At 38.5% G+C, this 17,008-nt stretch overlaps 1 protein-coding gene across 6 annotated transcripts in view; it reads right to left on the bottom strand.

Moving 5' to 3' along the window:
• Positions 1 to 14,316: 14,316 nt before the first annotated feature.
• The window catches only part of BBS4 (Bardet-Biedl syndrome 4), a 58,602-nt gene continuing 55,910 nt past the window's right edge, over positions 14,317 to 17,008 (bottom strand). For 2 of the 6 annotated variants that reach the window (XM_039856592.1, XM_039856590.1), the window contains exons 14-16: positions 16,570 to 16,711; positions 15,813 to 16,014; positions 14,317 to 15,273 (exon numbers count right to left, since the gene is read on the bottom strand). In XM_039856592.1, coding sequence (XP_039712526.1) covers positions 15,164 to 15,273; positions 15,813 to 16,014; positions 16,570 to 16,711 — 454 coding nt within the window. In that variant the 3' untranslated portion in view covers positions 14,317 to 15,163. Of the gene's footprint in view, positions 15,277 to 15,812; positions 16,015 to 16,569; positions 16,712 to 17,008 lie in introns of all 6 variants that reach the window. The other 4 variants (XM_039856591.1, XM_039856589.1, XM_039856594.1 and 1 more) reach the window with 3 other exon arrangements.

Here is a 17,008-nt window from a genome sequence, read left to right on the forward strand (position 1 = left end):
TAATTGTCAGTTACTAATCTGAACGGGCAATTTCCCAGGACTCTGTGGAACTATTTTAAATCATTGAAAAGCTACCACACTGATAATTTCACATTACTTTTTGGTCTTTTTTTAGATAAAAATTTTTATGCAGTGAAATAGCACAAATTTTAAGTACCATTTGGTGAGCTTTGACAAATGCATATACTCATCTAACTCACATGCCTTTAAGATATAGAATGTTTCTATCACCTCATGCCACTTTTAAGTCATCCCTAGCCCCACCCTCAACCCTAAAGCACCCCCTATTATGCTTCTTTCCACCATAAATTCGTTTGCCTGTTCTGGAACTTTATAGAAATGGAATCTCAAAGTATTTAGTCTTTTGTATAAAGTTCCATTTATTCAGCATAATTTTTGTGAAATTAACCCATGTTCCCTGTAGTTTGTTACTTTTTATAGCTGAATTGTATTCCATTGTGACTACAGTGGTTTCCACTTGGGGGCCTTTATGAATAATGCTGCTATCGACAAGTCTGTCAGACATTTTCATTTCTCTTGGATAAAAATCCATAGGCATGGAATTGCTAGGAAAGGGTAGTGACAGACCTTTCCCCAAAGCAGTTGGACCAGTTTACACCAATCAGTGATTTATGAGTTAGGTTGCTTCTCATTCTTGCCAACGTTTGGAGTTGTCAGTGTTCAATTTCAGCCTTGTGATGGGTTCATAGTGGTGTTTCACTGTGGTTTTATTTTGCATTTCCCCAAAAATTAATAATGAGTACTTTTTTACATGCTTATGGGCCATTCATCTACTTTTGTGAACAGTTCAAATCGTTTGCCCACTATTTTTTTTTTCAATTGGATCATTTGTTTTATATTTGTTATTGTTTAGGATGTTAGTGTTTTTATTCTTGAGTTGTACTTCTTCTTCATGTGTTCTGGAAATAAACCCTTTGTCAGACATATGTCGTGACTGTATGCTCCCAGAATATATTCCCAGTCTGTAGATCAATACTCATTTTCTTCTTCATGGCTTATTGGTCTTCTATGTCCTAAGAAACATTGAACTACTCCTATGTTATGAATATAGTCTCATATCTTCTTCTAGGAACTTAATACTTTTAGGTTGTACATCTAGGTCTAGAATCCACTTTGAGCTACTTTGTGTGTATGGTGATAGGGTGGGGTGAGATTTACTTTTTTCTACACAGCCATCTAGTTGTTTCAGCACCATTGGTTAAAAAGACTTCTTTTCCCATTGATGCCTTTATCAAAAATCAAATGACTGTGTAAGTGTAGGTCTATTTATGGACTCTGAGCTGTTTTATTGATCCATCTATCCCTATGCCAGTACCACATAAGTACTGTTATGGTTAAGTCTTGAAGTGAGGTGGGGATAAGTCATCCAGTTTTGTTCGAGATTGCCTTACATGTTCTAGGTCCTTTGTATTTCCACAACATCTTAGAACCAGCTTGTCAGTTTCTACCCCAAAACCTGCTGGGATTATGATAAGAATCTATAGACCATTTTGGGAAGAATTTTTACCTTAGGAATATTTAGTCTTCCAATCCGTGAACATGACCTATCTCCCTGCGGGTATTTGTTCCTGTCATTAGTTAGAGCCTACCAGAAAACAATTCATAGGACTCTATTTCATTAGCTGCCCATCAGTCTTCATTTTCCCTTTGTTCATGTTTCAGGCAAGTCAACATCTCATTGATTTTAAAATCAAAGAATAAGATCAAAATAAGAAAAATAAGAGTTTCAACTTGAATTATATAAATGCTTGCAAGGTCTCTGATAAGAAACTCAATTTTCCTTTTTATCATGTGTGATGCTGTCTCTAATATCTCCATGATTACTATGTCTCCCTCTTCTGTTTGTTTTTTTTTTTTTAATTTCACCAATACCCCTACCCCGCTTCCCTTTGGCAACCGTGAGCTTGTTCTCTATATCTATGAGTTTGTTTCTGTTTTGTTTATTCATTTGTTTTGTTTTGTTTTAGATTCCACATATAAGTGAAATCATATGGTATTTCTCTTTCTCCGACTTACCTCACTTAGCATAATACCCTCTAGGTCCATCGATGTCATCACAAATGCTAAGGTTTCATTTTTTTTTATTGCTGAGTAATATTCCATTGTGTATACATACCACATCTTCATCCATTCATCTATCAATGGACACCTAGGTTGCTTCCATATCTTGGCTATTGTAAGTAGTGCTTCAATGAGCATAGGGACACATACATTATTTTGAGTTAGTGTTTTTGTTTACTATGGATACTCAGAAGTGGGATTGCTGGGTTATATGGCAGCACTACATTTAATCTTTTGAGGAATCTCCATACTGGTTACCATACTGGCTGCACTACACTTACGGTCCTACCAGTAGTGTACAAGGCTTCCCATTTCTCCACATCCTCGATGGCACTGTTATTTGTTGATTTTTTGATAATAGCCATTCTGATGGGTGTGAAGTAGTATCTCATTGTGGTTTTAATTTGCATATCTCTGATGATTATTAATGTTGAGCATCTTTTCATGTCTATTGGCCATCTGTATGTCTTCTTTGGAGAAATGCCTATTCAGATCTGCCCATTTTTAATTGTATTATTTGGGTGGGGGTTTTTTCGGTATTAATGTTTTATGAGTTCCTTATATATTTTTTATATTAACCTCATCAGATATTTGCAGATATTGTCTCCCATTTACTAGGTTATCTTTTAGTTTTGTTGATGGTTTTCTTTGCTGTGCAAAAACTTAGTTTGACGTAGTCCCATTTGTTTATTTTTTCTTTTGATGCCTTTGTCTGAGGAGACATATCCAAAAAGATATTGCTAAGACCAATGTCAAAGAGTTTACTGCTTCTGTTTTCTTCTAGTTTTATGGTTGTATGTCTTACCTTTAAGTCTTTAATCCATTTGAGTTTATTTTTATATATGGTGTAAGAAAGTGGTCCAGTTTTTCTAACACAACTTATTGAAGAGAATGTCTTTACCCCATCGTATATCCTTGCCTTCTTTATTGTAGATCAGTTGTCCGTATAAATGAGGATCTTTTTCTGGGATCTCTATTCTATTCCACTGATCTGTTTGTCTGTTTTAATTATTGTAGCTTTGTACTGTAGTTTGAAATCAAGGAGTGTGATACCTCCCTCTTCGTTCTTTCTCAAAGTCCTTTGTGGTTCCATATAAATTTTAAGCTCAGTTGTTCCAGTTGTGAGAAGAATGCCATTGGTATTTTAATAGGGATTGCATTAAATCTCTATATTTAGGTAGCAAGGACATTTTAGACATTTTAACAATATTAAGTCTTCTAATCCATGAGCAAGTTTTATCCTTCCATTCGTATACTCTTCAGTTTCTTTCTTCAGTGTCATAGTTTTCAGAGTACAGGTCTTTCACCTCCTTGGTTAAATTTATTCCTAAGTATTTTTTTAATGCAATTACAAATTGAATTATTTTCTTAATTTCTCCTGATCATTTGTTATTGGTGTATAGAAACACAACAGATTTCTGTATGTTGATTTTGTATCCTGAATTCATTTATTAGTTCTAAATAGTTTTGTTGTTGTTGTTGTTGTTGTTTTGGTGAAGTCTACGGTTTTTTATATGTACTATAATGTCCTCTGCAAACAGTGAAGAGTTTTACTTCTTTCTGATTTGGATGCCTTTTACTTGTCTGATTGCTATGGCTAGGACTTCCAGTACTATGTTGAACAGAAGTGGTAATAGTGGGCATCCTTGTATTATTCCCGATCTTAGAGGAAAAGCTTTCAACTTTTCACCAATGAGTATGATATTAGTTGTGGGTTTGTCATATATGACTTTTATTATGTTGAAGTATGTTCCTTCTTTACTCACTTTGTTAACAGTATTTATCATAAATGGATGTTGAATTTTGTCAAATGCTTTTTCTGCATCTATTGAGATGTTCATATGATTTTTATCCTTCATTTTGTTAATATGATGTATCATGTTGATTGATTTGTGGATGTTGAACCATCCTTGCATTCCTGGGATAAATCCTACTTCATAATCCTTTTAATCTTGAATCCAGTTTGCTAGTATTTTGTTGAGAATTTTTGCAACTATGTTCATCAAGGATATTGGCCTATAATTTTCCTTTTTTGTAATGTCTTTGTCTGGTTTTGGTTATTAGTGTAATAATGCTGGCTTCATAAAATAAGTTTGAAAGCATTCTTTCCCCTTTGTTTTTTTGAAATAGCTTAAAAAAGAGAGGTATTAATTCTTCTTTAAATGTTTCTTAGAATTCACCTGTGAAGACTTCTAATCCTGGACTTTTATTTGTTGGCATTTTTTTTTATTACTGCTTCAATTTCATTGCTAGTAATCAGTCTGTTTAGATTTCCTGTTTCTTTCTGGTTCAGTCTTAGAAGGTGATGAACTTCTAGAAATTTATCACTTTCTTTTAGATTATTGAATTTGTTAGCATATAATTATTTGTAGTATTCTTTAATGATTCTTTGTATTTCTGTGATATCAGAAGAGAAGTAGTAACTTCTCTTTCATTTATGACTTTATTTATTTGGCCTCTCTTTTTTTCTTCATGAGTTTGGCTAAAGGTTCGTCAATTTTGTTTATCTTTTCTAGGGACCAGCTCTTAGTTTCATCTATCTTTTCCAGTTTGTTTGTTTTTTTAAAATCTCTATTTTGTTTATTTCTCCTCTGATCTTAATTATTTCCTTCCTTCTGTTTACTTTGGGGTTTTGTTCTTTTTCTAGTTCCTTTAGGCATAAAGTTTGATTGTTTATTTGGAATTTTTCTTGTTTCTTGATGTAGGCCTGTATAGCCTATGAACTTCCCTCTTAGAACTGCTTTTGCTATACTTATAAATTTTGAAAAGTTGTGTTTTCATTTTCATTTATTTCAGAGTAGTTTTAATTTCCTGTTTGTTTTCCTCTTTGATCCATTTGTTGTTCAGTAGCCTGTTACTTAATCTCCACAATTTGTTTTTTCCATTTTTCATCCTATACTTGATTTCTAGTTTCGTGCCATTGTGGTTGGAAAAGATGCTTGATATGATATTAGTTTTTATGAATTTATTGAGGCACATTTTGTGGCCTAATATGTGATCTGTCTCAGAGAATGTTCCACTTGAAAAAAATGTGTATTCTGTTGTTTTGGATAAATGTTCTATAAATGTCTATTAAGTCGATTTGATATGATGTGGCATTTAAGTATCATTATGTGTTATTTCCTTATTAATTTTCTAATTTTTTGTGTGGATGATCTATCCATTGATGTGAGTGGGGTATTAAAATCCTCTACTATTATTGTACTACTACAAGTTTCTCCTTTTATGTCCATTAATATTTGCTTTATATATTTAAGTGTTCCTATGTTGGGTACATAGATATTTATGATTGTTATAGCCTCTTCTTGGATTGACCCCTTTATAATTATGTAATATCCTTCTTTGTCTTTTTTCACATTCTTTGTTTTAAAATGTATTTGGTCTGATATGACAAAATACAGCTTTCTTTTCATTTGTTTTTGCATGGAATATCTTTTTCTATCTTTTCATTTTCAGTCTGTATTTTTAATCTATTCTGCAACCCTATGTCTTTTTATTAAAACACTTAATTGATTTAAATTTAATATGTATGTACTTATTTCCATTTTGTTCATTTGGTTGTTTTTGTACTTCTGTTGTTTCATTCTTCTTCTCTTGAGCTTTCCTCTTGCGGTTTCCTGATTTCCTTTAGTTTTTTGTTTGGGTTCCTCTCTCTTTATTTTTCATGTAACATTTGTAGGTTTTGGGTTTGTGGTTACTATGAGGTTTACGTATATCATTCTATATCTATAGCAGTCTATTTTAAGATGATAGGCATTTAAGTTCAAATATGTTCTGAAAGAACTACATTTTTATTCCCCCTCCATACTTTGTTTTTGATATCATATTTTAGATCTTTTTGTTTTGCGTGTCTCCTAACTACTTAGTATAGTTTGGGTTCAGTTTGGTACTTTTAACTTTTGACCTTGATAGTTGCTTTTTAAATGTCTGATTTGCTGTATTTCTTAAAGATTGGCTTTACCTGTGAGACTTTTTTTCTTTCTCATATTTTCTTACTTCTGGCTGTGGCCTTTCCTTTTCTGCTAAAGAAGACCCTTGAACATTTATCATAAAGCTGGTTTAATGGTGATGAACTCTTTTAGCTTTTGTTTGTCGGGGAAATTCTTTATCTCTCCTTCAATCTGAATGGTAACCTTGCCAGGTAAATTATTCTGGACTGTAGGTTCTTTTAGCATTTTAAAGATGCCCTGCTACTCTCTTCTAGCCTGTAAAGTTGCTGCTGAGAAATCAGCTGATAGCTTTATGGGGTTTCCTTTGCATGTAACGAGTTGTTTTCCTCTTTCTCCGCTTTTTAAAATGGCACAAGGAAAACTTGTGCCATTTTAATTATAGTATGTCTTGGTGTGGGTCTCTTGAGTTCATCTTGTTTGGCACTCTGTGCCTCTTGGACCTGGATGTCTGTTTCCTTTCCCAGGTTAGGAAAGTTTTCAATCATTACTTATTCAAAGTTTCTGTTCCATTCTCTCTTCACCTTCTGGTATCCCTATAATACAAATGGTTGTGCGCTTGATGTTGTCCTAGAGGTACCTACTTCCCCCGCCTTTTTCTTTTTTGCTGTTCTGATTGGTTGATTTCCACTAGTCTATCTTCCAGATCACCAATCCATTCCTCTGTATTATCTAATTTACTGTTGATTCCTTCTAATGTATGCGTGTGTGCGTGTGTTTCATTTCAGTTATTGTATTCTGCAGCTCTGCTTCGTTCTTCATTATAACTTCTCTTTGTTGAAATTCTAAATTCCTCTATTGCACTCTCAAGTTTGGTGAGCATTCTTATGACTATTTCTTTGAATTCCTTGTGAGGCAAATTATTACTTCTGACATTACTCCTTGAATTCCACTTTATCTGATATTAATGCAGCACCCGAAACATTATTGTAGCACTCTAGACTTCTTATGCCTACAGTTTGCATGGTATATCTTTTCCCATCCTTTTACTTTCAGTGGCAGATAACTAGGCTTTAATTTTTTTATTCTTTCTCCGCTTTTTAATTGGAATGTTTGGTCCAATTACATTTTTTAGTCTAATTACATTTTGATGTAATTATTGATATAATTGGATTTACATTTAACATTTGCTGTTTATTTTATCTTTGTTCCATCTTTTTCTTCTTTTTTATTGTTCTTTCTTTCCTGCCTTTTTTTAGGGGAGGAGGGTGCTAATTGAATATTTTTTAGAATTTCATTTTAATGCCTCTGTTTGGCTTTTTAGCAATACTTCTTTACATCTTTTTAATGGTTGCTCTAGGGATTATAATATGCATTCTTAATTCATCACAAACCTTTTACCACATCACATAAAATATAAAAACCTTTCAACCAGGCTTCTTACAAGATGGCATAGAAGGTAGATGGTATGCATGCCTCCTCTAGTGACCACACCAAAAGTAAACAAAACTACAGAGCAACCAGTACTCCAAGCTGTCTGAGGTCTGGCTGAATAGAAGCCCTACAACTATGTGACCTCAAATAAGAGGTCATCTCAAAATGGTAGGACGGGTGGTGATGCAAAACGGCCTGGTCCCACAACAGCGTATGGCAATCAAGAATTGGGAGGACTATCCTGGCTGCAGAGATACCTCCTCCACCTGAGAAAAGTGGGGTCCCAGCCGCACACTGGGCAACCCAGACCAGGGTCCATGGTGGGAGAATGAGTCCCCACAACCTCTGCCTGTGAAAACCAATGGAGGTTGTGGCTGAGAAAGAGGGCTACAGAAAGCAGAGACCTTCCTCTTGGCCCACACCTGGTCTTACTTGCTGATGGACTCACTCGCTCTGAGATCCAGTGCTGAGGCGACGGCTCAAAGGATGCCAGGTACATACAGGGAAGCATTGAGCTGTCAGGCTTCAGAGCAAGGGCTGGAGGGGCAGCTTGCTCCCAGACAGAGGTACAGGCAAAAGCCATTGTTTCTTTGCTGAGCCCTCTCCCTTCCCAGCCTGTAGACCCAGGTGCCATCAACCTGCATAACACAGGTTGCTCTGTCCAGGAGATTCTCTGAGACTCCGCCTCTCCCCACTCATGGGCCCACTCAAGCTGCTTCCAGTGATTTAGTCCATAAAAACAAGCTGTCTTGACTCCTGCTGTGAACTTTCATAAAAATCTCTCAAAGGCTCACAAAACCCATAGAACAAGCATCTGGTCTCAACGTGCCATGTACCTCTTGCTGAGCAGCCCCTAGCCCCATACCAGTGGTAGCTAGCCTTGGTTTCTGACTTGGTCCTTCAAGGCACCTATCAGTGCAGCTGTTGTGTCGGCAGCCATATGTAGATTGCTTGATGATTCTTATCAGGTGGCCCCGGAGGTGCACAGACTGCAACTAAATTTGCCCTGCAGCTGGACCCCTCCCAGGTCTGTGCCAAGGCCCCCACAGCACACCTACTATATAAAGTCACTCTATTAAGACCGGGAGACTTAGGAGCCCTAATACATAGACATAGGGAAGCAGCCAAAATGCAGAGACAAAGAAGCTTGTCTCACATGAAAAAACAGAACAAAGTTTTAGAAAAAAAAATTCACCAAAATAGAGACAAGCAATATACCAGATTCAGAGTTCAAAACACTGGTTATAAGGATGCTCAAGGAACTTAGGGGAAGAGTAGATGAACTCAGTGAGAACTTTAACGATAAAAAACATAAAAATAGAGATGGAAAACATAACAGGGAGCCAATCAGAAATAAAGGTCACAATATTTGAGTTGAAGAGTACATTAGTGGGAATCAACAGAGTTGATGAAAACAGAGGATTAAATCAGCAACATAGAGGATGGGGTAGCAGTGGACACCCACTCAGAACAGCAACAAGAAAAAAGAATCCAAAAAAATGAAGATAGTTTACGGAGCCACTGGGACAATGTCAAGGGTAACAACATTCCCATCCTAAGGGAACCAGGAGAGAGATATAAGGAACTGAAAACCTATTTGAAGACATAATGATGGAAAACTTTCCTCATCTGGTGAAGGAAATAGACATACATCTCCAGGAAGTTCAGAATCCCAAACAAGATGAACCCAGAGGCCCACACCAAGGCACATCATAATTAAAATGCCAAAAGTTAAAGACAAAGAGAGAATCTTAAATGCGGCAAGAGAAAAACAATTAGTTACATACAAGGGAGCACCTATAAGACTGTCAGCCAATTTCTCAACAAAAACTTTATAGGCCAGAAGGGCTTGGCACAAAATATTCAAAGTGATAAAAACCCAGGACCTACAACCAAGATTATTTTACCCAACAAAGCTATCATTTAGAATCAAAGGACAGATAAAGGCTTTCCCAGACAAGAAAAAGCTAAAGGAGTTCATCACCACCAAGCCAGTATTATAGGAAATGTTGGAGGAACTTAAGAAGAAAAAAATGTGTCAAAAGTCCAAATAAAGAATGGCAATAACTACATATCTATCAACAAGAACTTCAAATGAAAAAGAAATGCTCCAATCAAAAGACAGGGTGGGAGGGAAAAAAATGGCACAGATGATAAGAGGCTCTGTTCATCCCTCTGGCGACCAAATCAAAGTTGTACGGAAACAAGGAGCAGCAGCAAAGAAAATTTGCCTGGAATCTAGATGAACAAGCCATACAACTAGGGAGAAATCCAAGAAATCACCCTGCAATGGCAGAACGTAGGACAAGGCGAGGATCCAAGGCCGCCCGGTCCTGAGCAGCTGAATGAGACAGAGGCTGTGGAAGTGGAAGCAGCAAAAGCCTCTTAAAGGGGCCGCATCCGTGAGCAGATTTTCATGGTGACAGACCTGCTTGCTCTGAGCACCAGTGCCAATTCAGCTGCAAGCAGGTGGAACCAGGGACTTACAGGGAGTCATTGTCGGAGTGAGGGCCGAGGCAAGACTTGCTCTGTACAGAAGTGCCGGTGGTATCTATTGTTCTCTGTTGAACCCTGTCCCCCTCCCAGTGCGCAGACACAGAGATGTCATCAAACTGGATAACAGAGGTCGATTCACCCAGAGGATTCCCTGAAATCCCGCCTCCCCCACCTCGTGGCTGCACCCATGCCACACCCAGGTGTGTCCTTAGAGAGTCAGGTGCTCCTTGCTGAGCTGCGCCTAGATTCACACTAGAGGCAGCTGGCCTCAGTTTCTGGTGTGGCCTTTTGAGGCAACTACAAGCACAGCATCTGTGGATTGCTTGCTGAATCTTAACAGGTAGCCCTGGAGGGGCAGAGGCTTGAGATTAATTTGGCCTGTAGCTGAGCCCCTCTCAGGATTGTTCCACTGGACATCTACTTCACAAATCCACACCAATAAGACGGGGAGACTTAGGAGCTTTGCTTAGTACATAGAAACAGACATGGAAAGGCAAACAAAATGGGAAGACAAAGAAGCAGAAACCATATGAGAGAAAAGAACAGAGATCCAGATATAATGGAGTCAAGTAATCTAACAGATGCAGAGTTCAAAATACTAGTTTAAAAGATGCTCAATAAATTTTTGGGAAGTATAGATAAATTCAGTGAGAACTTCAACAAAGAGATAAAAAACATAAAAATGGAAATGGAAATTATAAAAGGGAACCGGTATGAAATAAAGAACACATTATCTGAGATGAGAAGTATATTAAATGGAATAAATGAAGGAATAAAGAAAGTGGATAAAGAAAATGATCAAATGTCCCATCTAAAGGATGGGAAAGCCAAGGACACAATCAGAATGGCAAGAGATAAGATGCCAAGACTATAAAAATAATTTAATGAGCATACAGGACACTATTAAGGGTCCAAATATTTGTCTGATAGGCATAATTGAAGAAAATCAAGATGTTGAACAGCTGTTTGAAGAAATAATGATGGAAAACTTCTCTAACCTAATGAAGGAAATGGACATAAAACTCCAGGAAGCTCAAAGAATTCCAAAAATCAGGGATCCAAAGAGGCCCACATCAAGACACATTATAATTAAAATGCTGAAGTTTAAATATAAAGAAAGAATATTAAAAGCAGCAAGAGAAAAACACATAATTACTTATAAGGGAACACCCATAAGACTGGCAGCTGATTTCTCAAAAGAAACTATGCAGGACAGAAGGACTTGGCAAAAAATATTCAACAGGATGAAGACCCAGGGTCTACAACCAGAGATACTTTATCCAGCAAAGCTATCATTTAGAGTTGAAGGACAGATAAAGAGCTTCCCAGACAAAAATAAGCTAAAGGGATTTATCACCACCAAGCCAATATTACAGGAAATATTGGAGGTACTTCTTTAAGAAGAAAAAATACAAAAGATTCACTTCAGATTAAAAGATACACACAGACTAAAAGGAAGGGGATAGAAAAAGATATTTCTTTGATGGACCTAGAAGGTATTTAAGTCAAGACAGAGAAAGATATAAACACTCTATGATTTCACTTACATGCAGAATCTAAGGAATAAGAACAAACTAATCTAAAACAGACTCACAAATATAGTGGACAATTTGGTGACGACAGAGGGGAAGGGGCTTAGGGGGCTGGGAGAATGGGGTGAAGGGTTAAAGCAGCACAAATAAGTAGCAGATGGATGGTCACGGGGATGGGGAGCACGGCATAGGGAATGCAGTTAGCATTAATACATTGGCTAGGTGGAGGGTCAGGGGAGGGAGGGAGCAACTGGAGGGATCGTTTTATGAACTATATGGATGTCTAACCAATGTACTGAATACTTGAAACTAATTAAAATAAATAAATTTAAAAAAAAGAAGGGTGGCTGAATGGATAAGAAAACAAGACCCTTACACATGCTGCCTGCAAAGACTCACTTCAAATTAAAAGACTCACACAGACTGAAAGTAATGGGATGGAAAAAGATATTTCACGATGGACCTAGAAGGTATCGTGCTGAGTGGAGTAAGTCAGATACAGGAAAACAAATGCCATATGACTGCACGTATGTATGTAATCTAAAGAACAAAATAAACAAAAAAACAGAAACAAACTCTTAGATACAGAGAACATTTTGAGGATTACCAGATAGGAGGGGGTTGGAGGATTGATGTAAAGGGGAGAAGGGATTAAGAAGTACAAATTAGTAGTTACAAAACAGTCATGGAAATAAAAAGTATAACATAAGGAATATAGCCAATATTGTAATAACTATGTATGGTGTCAAAGGGGCACTAGATTTATTGGGGTGATCACTTTGAGTTATACAGATGTCTAATCACTATGTCATACACCTGAAACTAATATGCCAACTATAACTGAAAAATTAAAATATTTAAAAAAAAATCTTAAAGTTCCATGTACCCCCTTGTCCTTTAGTTACATTTATATATATTAAACCCCACAATTTTTTTTTTTTTTTTTTGCTTGGAACAGTCATATGTATTTTTTTAAATTAAACCAAGGTGTTTTATATTTACCCACTTATTTACATTTATTAATGGGAGGCTTGGTCCATCATAAGCTATTCTGCCATTATTGGACAATAATTCTTCCTTAAGAACAAAATGATCATGGTAACCATACACTCCAAAGTTTCACTGTCTTTGGAATGCACAGTTTTGTACTATTATTCAGTAAGAAGGGCACTTTTCCCTTTGCTAGTCCATACTTCCACTTTCCTGCCTCTAGTTTAAACCACCTTAATTTTTTATCTGATTATGTACTTGGCCTCCTTTTTGTAATTGTTAAAAATTATGACATGAACAACTACCCTACTAGAATTTAGAATAGCTCCTTTCTCACCAGAGTGAACGAGAAACTGCAAAACCACATGCCCTAAAGACTGGACAGGTACGACCCAGTAATTGTTAAGAAAATCTAAGCTCAAATTAATGTGGAAAGCATGTGTTTCTTGATTGCTATCACTGGAATGCAAGGTGCCATTATGTTCCTGCCCCAAGGAGTACAGAAACACCGATGAGTCCTGCTGTTTACATTCCGTCAGTCTCCACTGTGCATCACTTAAAAAGCCTCTTTACCCTTGTCTCCCCAAATGCTAAAATTTTCTCAGGTTAGCGTAATGAATTCAACTCTGCCCTCTAAGAACTCCACTCCCTTTACTTTGACTTAAGAGCAGTCCAATCTCCATTTCTTCAGTCTTCAAGCCCTTGGGTCTCTTGCTGCCACTGCTTCACCAAAAGTACATCACTGCTTCACCAAAAGTACATCACTGCTTCTTGGTTAATGGTTAAAGGGCAGGAGCTCTGCATCCCGACCCGGTTTCAAGTTCTAATCCTGCCACTTACCTTGGGAAATTCATGTTGCCTCTCCCAACCTCTTCCTCTCTTATAAAAAAGGGGATGACAGTCCCTCTCTGTTGGAAGAGTTTAATGAGACTGGTCACTCCCTTCCTGAACTTTTCTTCCTTCACTTTTCCTAACACCACTTCCTGGTTTTTCTATCACCTGCTTCTCTTATCTCCTTTGTGGGCTCTTCTCCCTTCAATATTGGTTTTCCATTTTTGGTTTCTCATCATATTATTCCTTGCTTTCTTTGCATGATTCCTTTCAAATCTGTGGTTTCAGTTCTCACCCAAACCCAAATTACTCCTGAATCTTTATCTTCAAGTGCAACATTTATCTTCAGGTGCCACATTTCGCACCTGAAATCTAGCTACACAAGTGTCTAATGTCTATCATGACTTGGATGTCTCAAAGATAAACATGTCTAAAACCAGAGTCCACAACACTCAACTCCAGTCCCCTAATGTTCTTCTCTGATTTGTGTAACTCTCCCTATCAATGGGCATCCATCCTACAGTCTGTTCTTATCTGCCACTTCTAATCAGTCTCCAGTTTGTTGATCCTACCTCCTAAATCTCTCTCACACTTTCTCCTCTCCATGGGTCTTATTTACACCCTCATTATTTCTAAGACTTTTCAGTCACAGGCACACTAGACTCCACACTGACACAGAAGTGAGCTGTCTCAGTCGCCCACTTCTGCCACATATCGGCTGCTGGGCATGGGTATCATTTCTGTTACCTTACTGTTTATTTCTGAGACACGAGAACTGAAGAATTTCCTGCTCAGCTGCTGCTTCAAAACAGACCCACTCATAACATAAAGAACTCCAAATAGTCTGGTTAGACAATAGGTCAGTCCTCTACCTTCAAATTATGGTGATTAAAAGGTACTTTAAGTACAAAATGGGGACTGGCCCTGAAGCAAACTGCTAGCCTACCAGCCATCAGGGCTGCAGCAGAGGCCATCCTGGCACCAAGTAGGAAGCTGGCATTGAGGTTCTGTCTCCAGTTTCAAACTTGGCTTAGGAATAGGTAAAAGAAGACTGTGATCATAGGTTCTTTCAAAAAAAGTTTTTATTGTGATCTCTCATTTTTGTACTTGAATTACAACATTCCCCAAAGGGGTGATGATACATAATCATATTCTAAAATGGACATATAATGTATTATAGCTTCTCCTCAGTGTATCATTGATTGTCTTAAGTAAAAATTCCTTGGTTAAGAAACTTCTTTTTCTTTTAATCCTTGGTGCTGCTTGACCGCCCTGCCCTTTCAGTCCTGCTGCTTAGACTGACGTGATCTGGCTCTATACTCTGACCTTCCTCAAGAACTTGTTCTGGATTCCCTTGGGCAAATGCAGCTAGGATATGCGACAGCCTCAGCTTCAATTTATAGAGCTTTTTTTCATCATTGTTTTTCTTTTTTAAATTTAGCCTCTTGAAGCTGAATTATGAATCGGAGATTTGTGTGTACCTTCGGGGCTGATACGCCCCACAGCCTGAGGGTTGCCTCAGCTGAGCTGAGGCTTCATCAGGACAAGGCTCGTGAACAGAGCTGTCTGCCTCTGACTGCCCTTCCACAGAGGAGGGGTCAGCCAGCCAGGAGACAAACTCCTTTCAAAAGCAAACAGCATCATGTACCCTGCTGGCTCTTGAAGCTACATACATAGCCATGAGCTTGTTCTCAATTCTTAAAAGACCAGTCTGGGCTGTCTTCTATTTCCTGGGTGATGGGGCCAATAGGGGGCTGCACAGGCCTCAGGCTCCTCATGATCATCACAACACACCCTGTGTTCTGTGGTGCCCAGGGAATGTGCTGGCCTCCACCCTGCCTATGTCATGTGACTGTTCCTAATCTGATACTTCCTTGCCAAAGAAACCCCTACTCTGGGGTCACCCTACTCCTATTTTTCCCTTATTTGTGATGGTGCTTCAGCTGGACTTGCTTCCACAGCAGGCTCTGGCTCCAGAGGAAGAGGCGGTGGCTTTGTGGGCTGAGATGTTCCTCCAGCACCTACTAGCAAAACAAAGAGCTTGAGCTCTCAATTCCACAATTCCAGAAGAAATCATTATTTTCACTGTTAAATTTCAAGAAATTCCATATTTTCTGTGACCAGTGGGACTGTGGTGTATCTCTGTAGCTATGAAGTTAGACTATAACTGAAGAAACAAAGCAAAAGTCAAGTCTGCCTTCAATGACTCAGTGAAAGAAGACTTTATTTACCTGCACCATGCCAACTTATGATAAGGCAGTGAAAATTAAAGCAAGACTATATATTGGAAGGTACTGTACTATAGTTCTAAACTTGAATATTTAAAGTCCCAGTGTATTAACCACCCAATTAAACCTACCAGTAGTTGTCAGCTAATACACAACTTGTCTCAAAGAAACAAGTGCCAATTTGGGAGTACCCTGCAGCTTTTGTCCCCTTCTAGACAACATTACACTGGATGTGCTCTGAGACTAAAAAGTGTAGCCTTCACTCAAAGCTGTAGCTTCTCTGCTGTCATGTGTGTGTAGCTATAATCATGGTACTGTATGTGGCCTCCTACCTGAGGGGAGCTTCCTGTGTGCAGCCGCGGAAGACATTGCCTGTCCTAGAGCTTGATTAGAGCCCAGGGGCTGCTGGAAACTGGCAGCTTTGCTGGTTGAAGTGGTCCGGTGCTTTGATTTGGGATCTTTACCTGGTTTGGTCCAGACCAGTGCCTCCCCAACCTGGAGAGCAGCTCCCAACTTCTGGGCCATCTCCACCATCTTGTGCCCATATGGGAAGAAAAGAAAAAAAGAATCAAGTATGACTGGCAAAAACAAGCCTACCCGCCTCTTCCTAGGCCTTCTCCTGAGGGCTTTTAGCTGAAATAGTGTCTACTGGTACTAGCATTTGAGGGAGAAAGTACTTATTCCAAGGAAGTCATTCTCAAATAGCAGAGAACACAGATTGCCCTTAGTGGATGGCAAGGGAGTTCATTCATACAGGGTCTCAAACCCAACAAGTCAGTTTGGTGCATTATTGGGCTAAACTCCACCTTTTCTACAGAAGTGGGAGGAAGCTACAAAGTGACATAGGCCTCAACTCAGATGAGTTATATAATCAGTAACAGATAATTCAGTAAGCCTGCCTGAATTTCCTCTTATTATTTTCTTCTAGAAAAAGTTTTTCCTCAGGCTGTTACTAATTGAATAATTCATGCTGCCAGGAACATCAAAGCCAAAACAGGCACGAGCCTATGTCACATCTAGATTATCTGGGCTTCATTCAAGTCTCCTCACAGATTGCTTATGACTCCTGGGAGCTAATAAAAGACAAACCTCAGAGTCAAATTCCAGAGAGCTACTGTCCTTGAGTAAGTTGACTTTCTTCTCCATCTCCTGATACTGGGCCAGGGCACCCTGCTTCTCGCCCTGGTTGTACAGCAGCACAGCATAATTCAGGTTGACTAAAGGGTTACACCTGTGGCAAACAGACAGGGATTCTATGGAGCTTAGGCTTTGCAAAAAATGGTCATTTAGAGATTCTCATGACACAAAAACAAAACCAAACTGATTAAGTAGAGATTTCTCCATTCTGCAGCAAGGTGGAAACACACATGCTGTTTGGGCCTGTGGAGAAGATCAAGGAATTAACTACCTGACCGACAAAGCAGGTATTGGGACCAAGTCTGACGCCTCAACCCTCAACAGAGACCACCAGGGCGGGCTGAAGCAGTGCTCCCCACCCTGCTGCCTAGCTGATGCCAGTGGAATAAAT

This window comes from Pteropus medius, unplaced genomic scaffold (assembly GCF_902729225.1).
Source record: "Pteropus medius unplaced genomic scaffold, Ma_sr-lr_union100, whole genome shotgun sequence".
NCBI classification, from domain to species: domain Eukaryota; kingdom Metazoa; phylum Chordata; class Mammalia; order Chiroptera; family Pteropodidae; genus Pteropus; species Pteropus medius.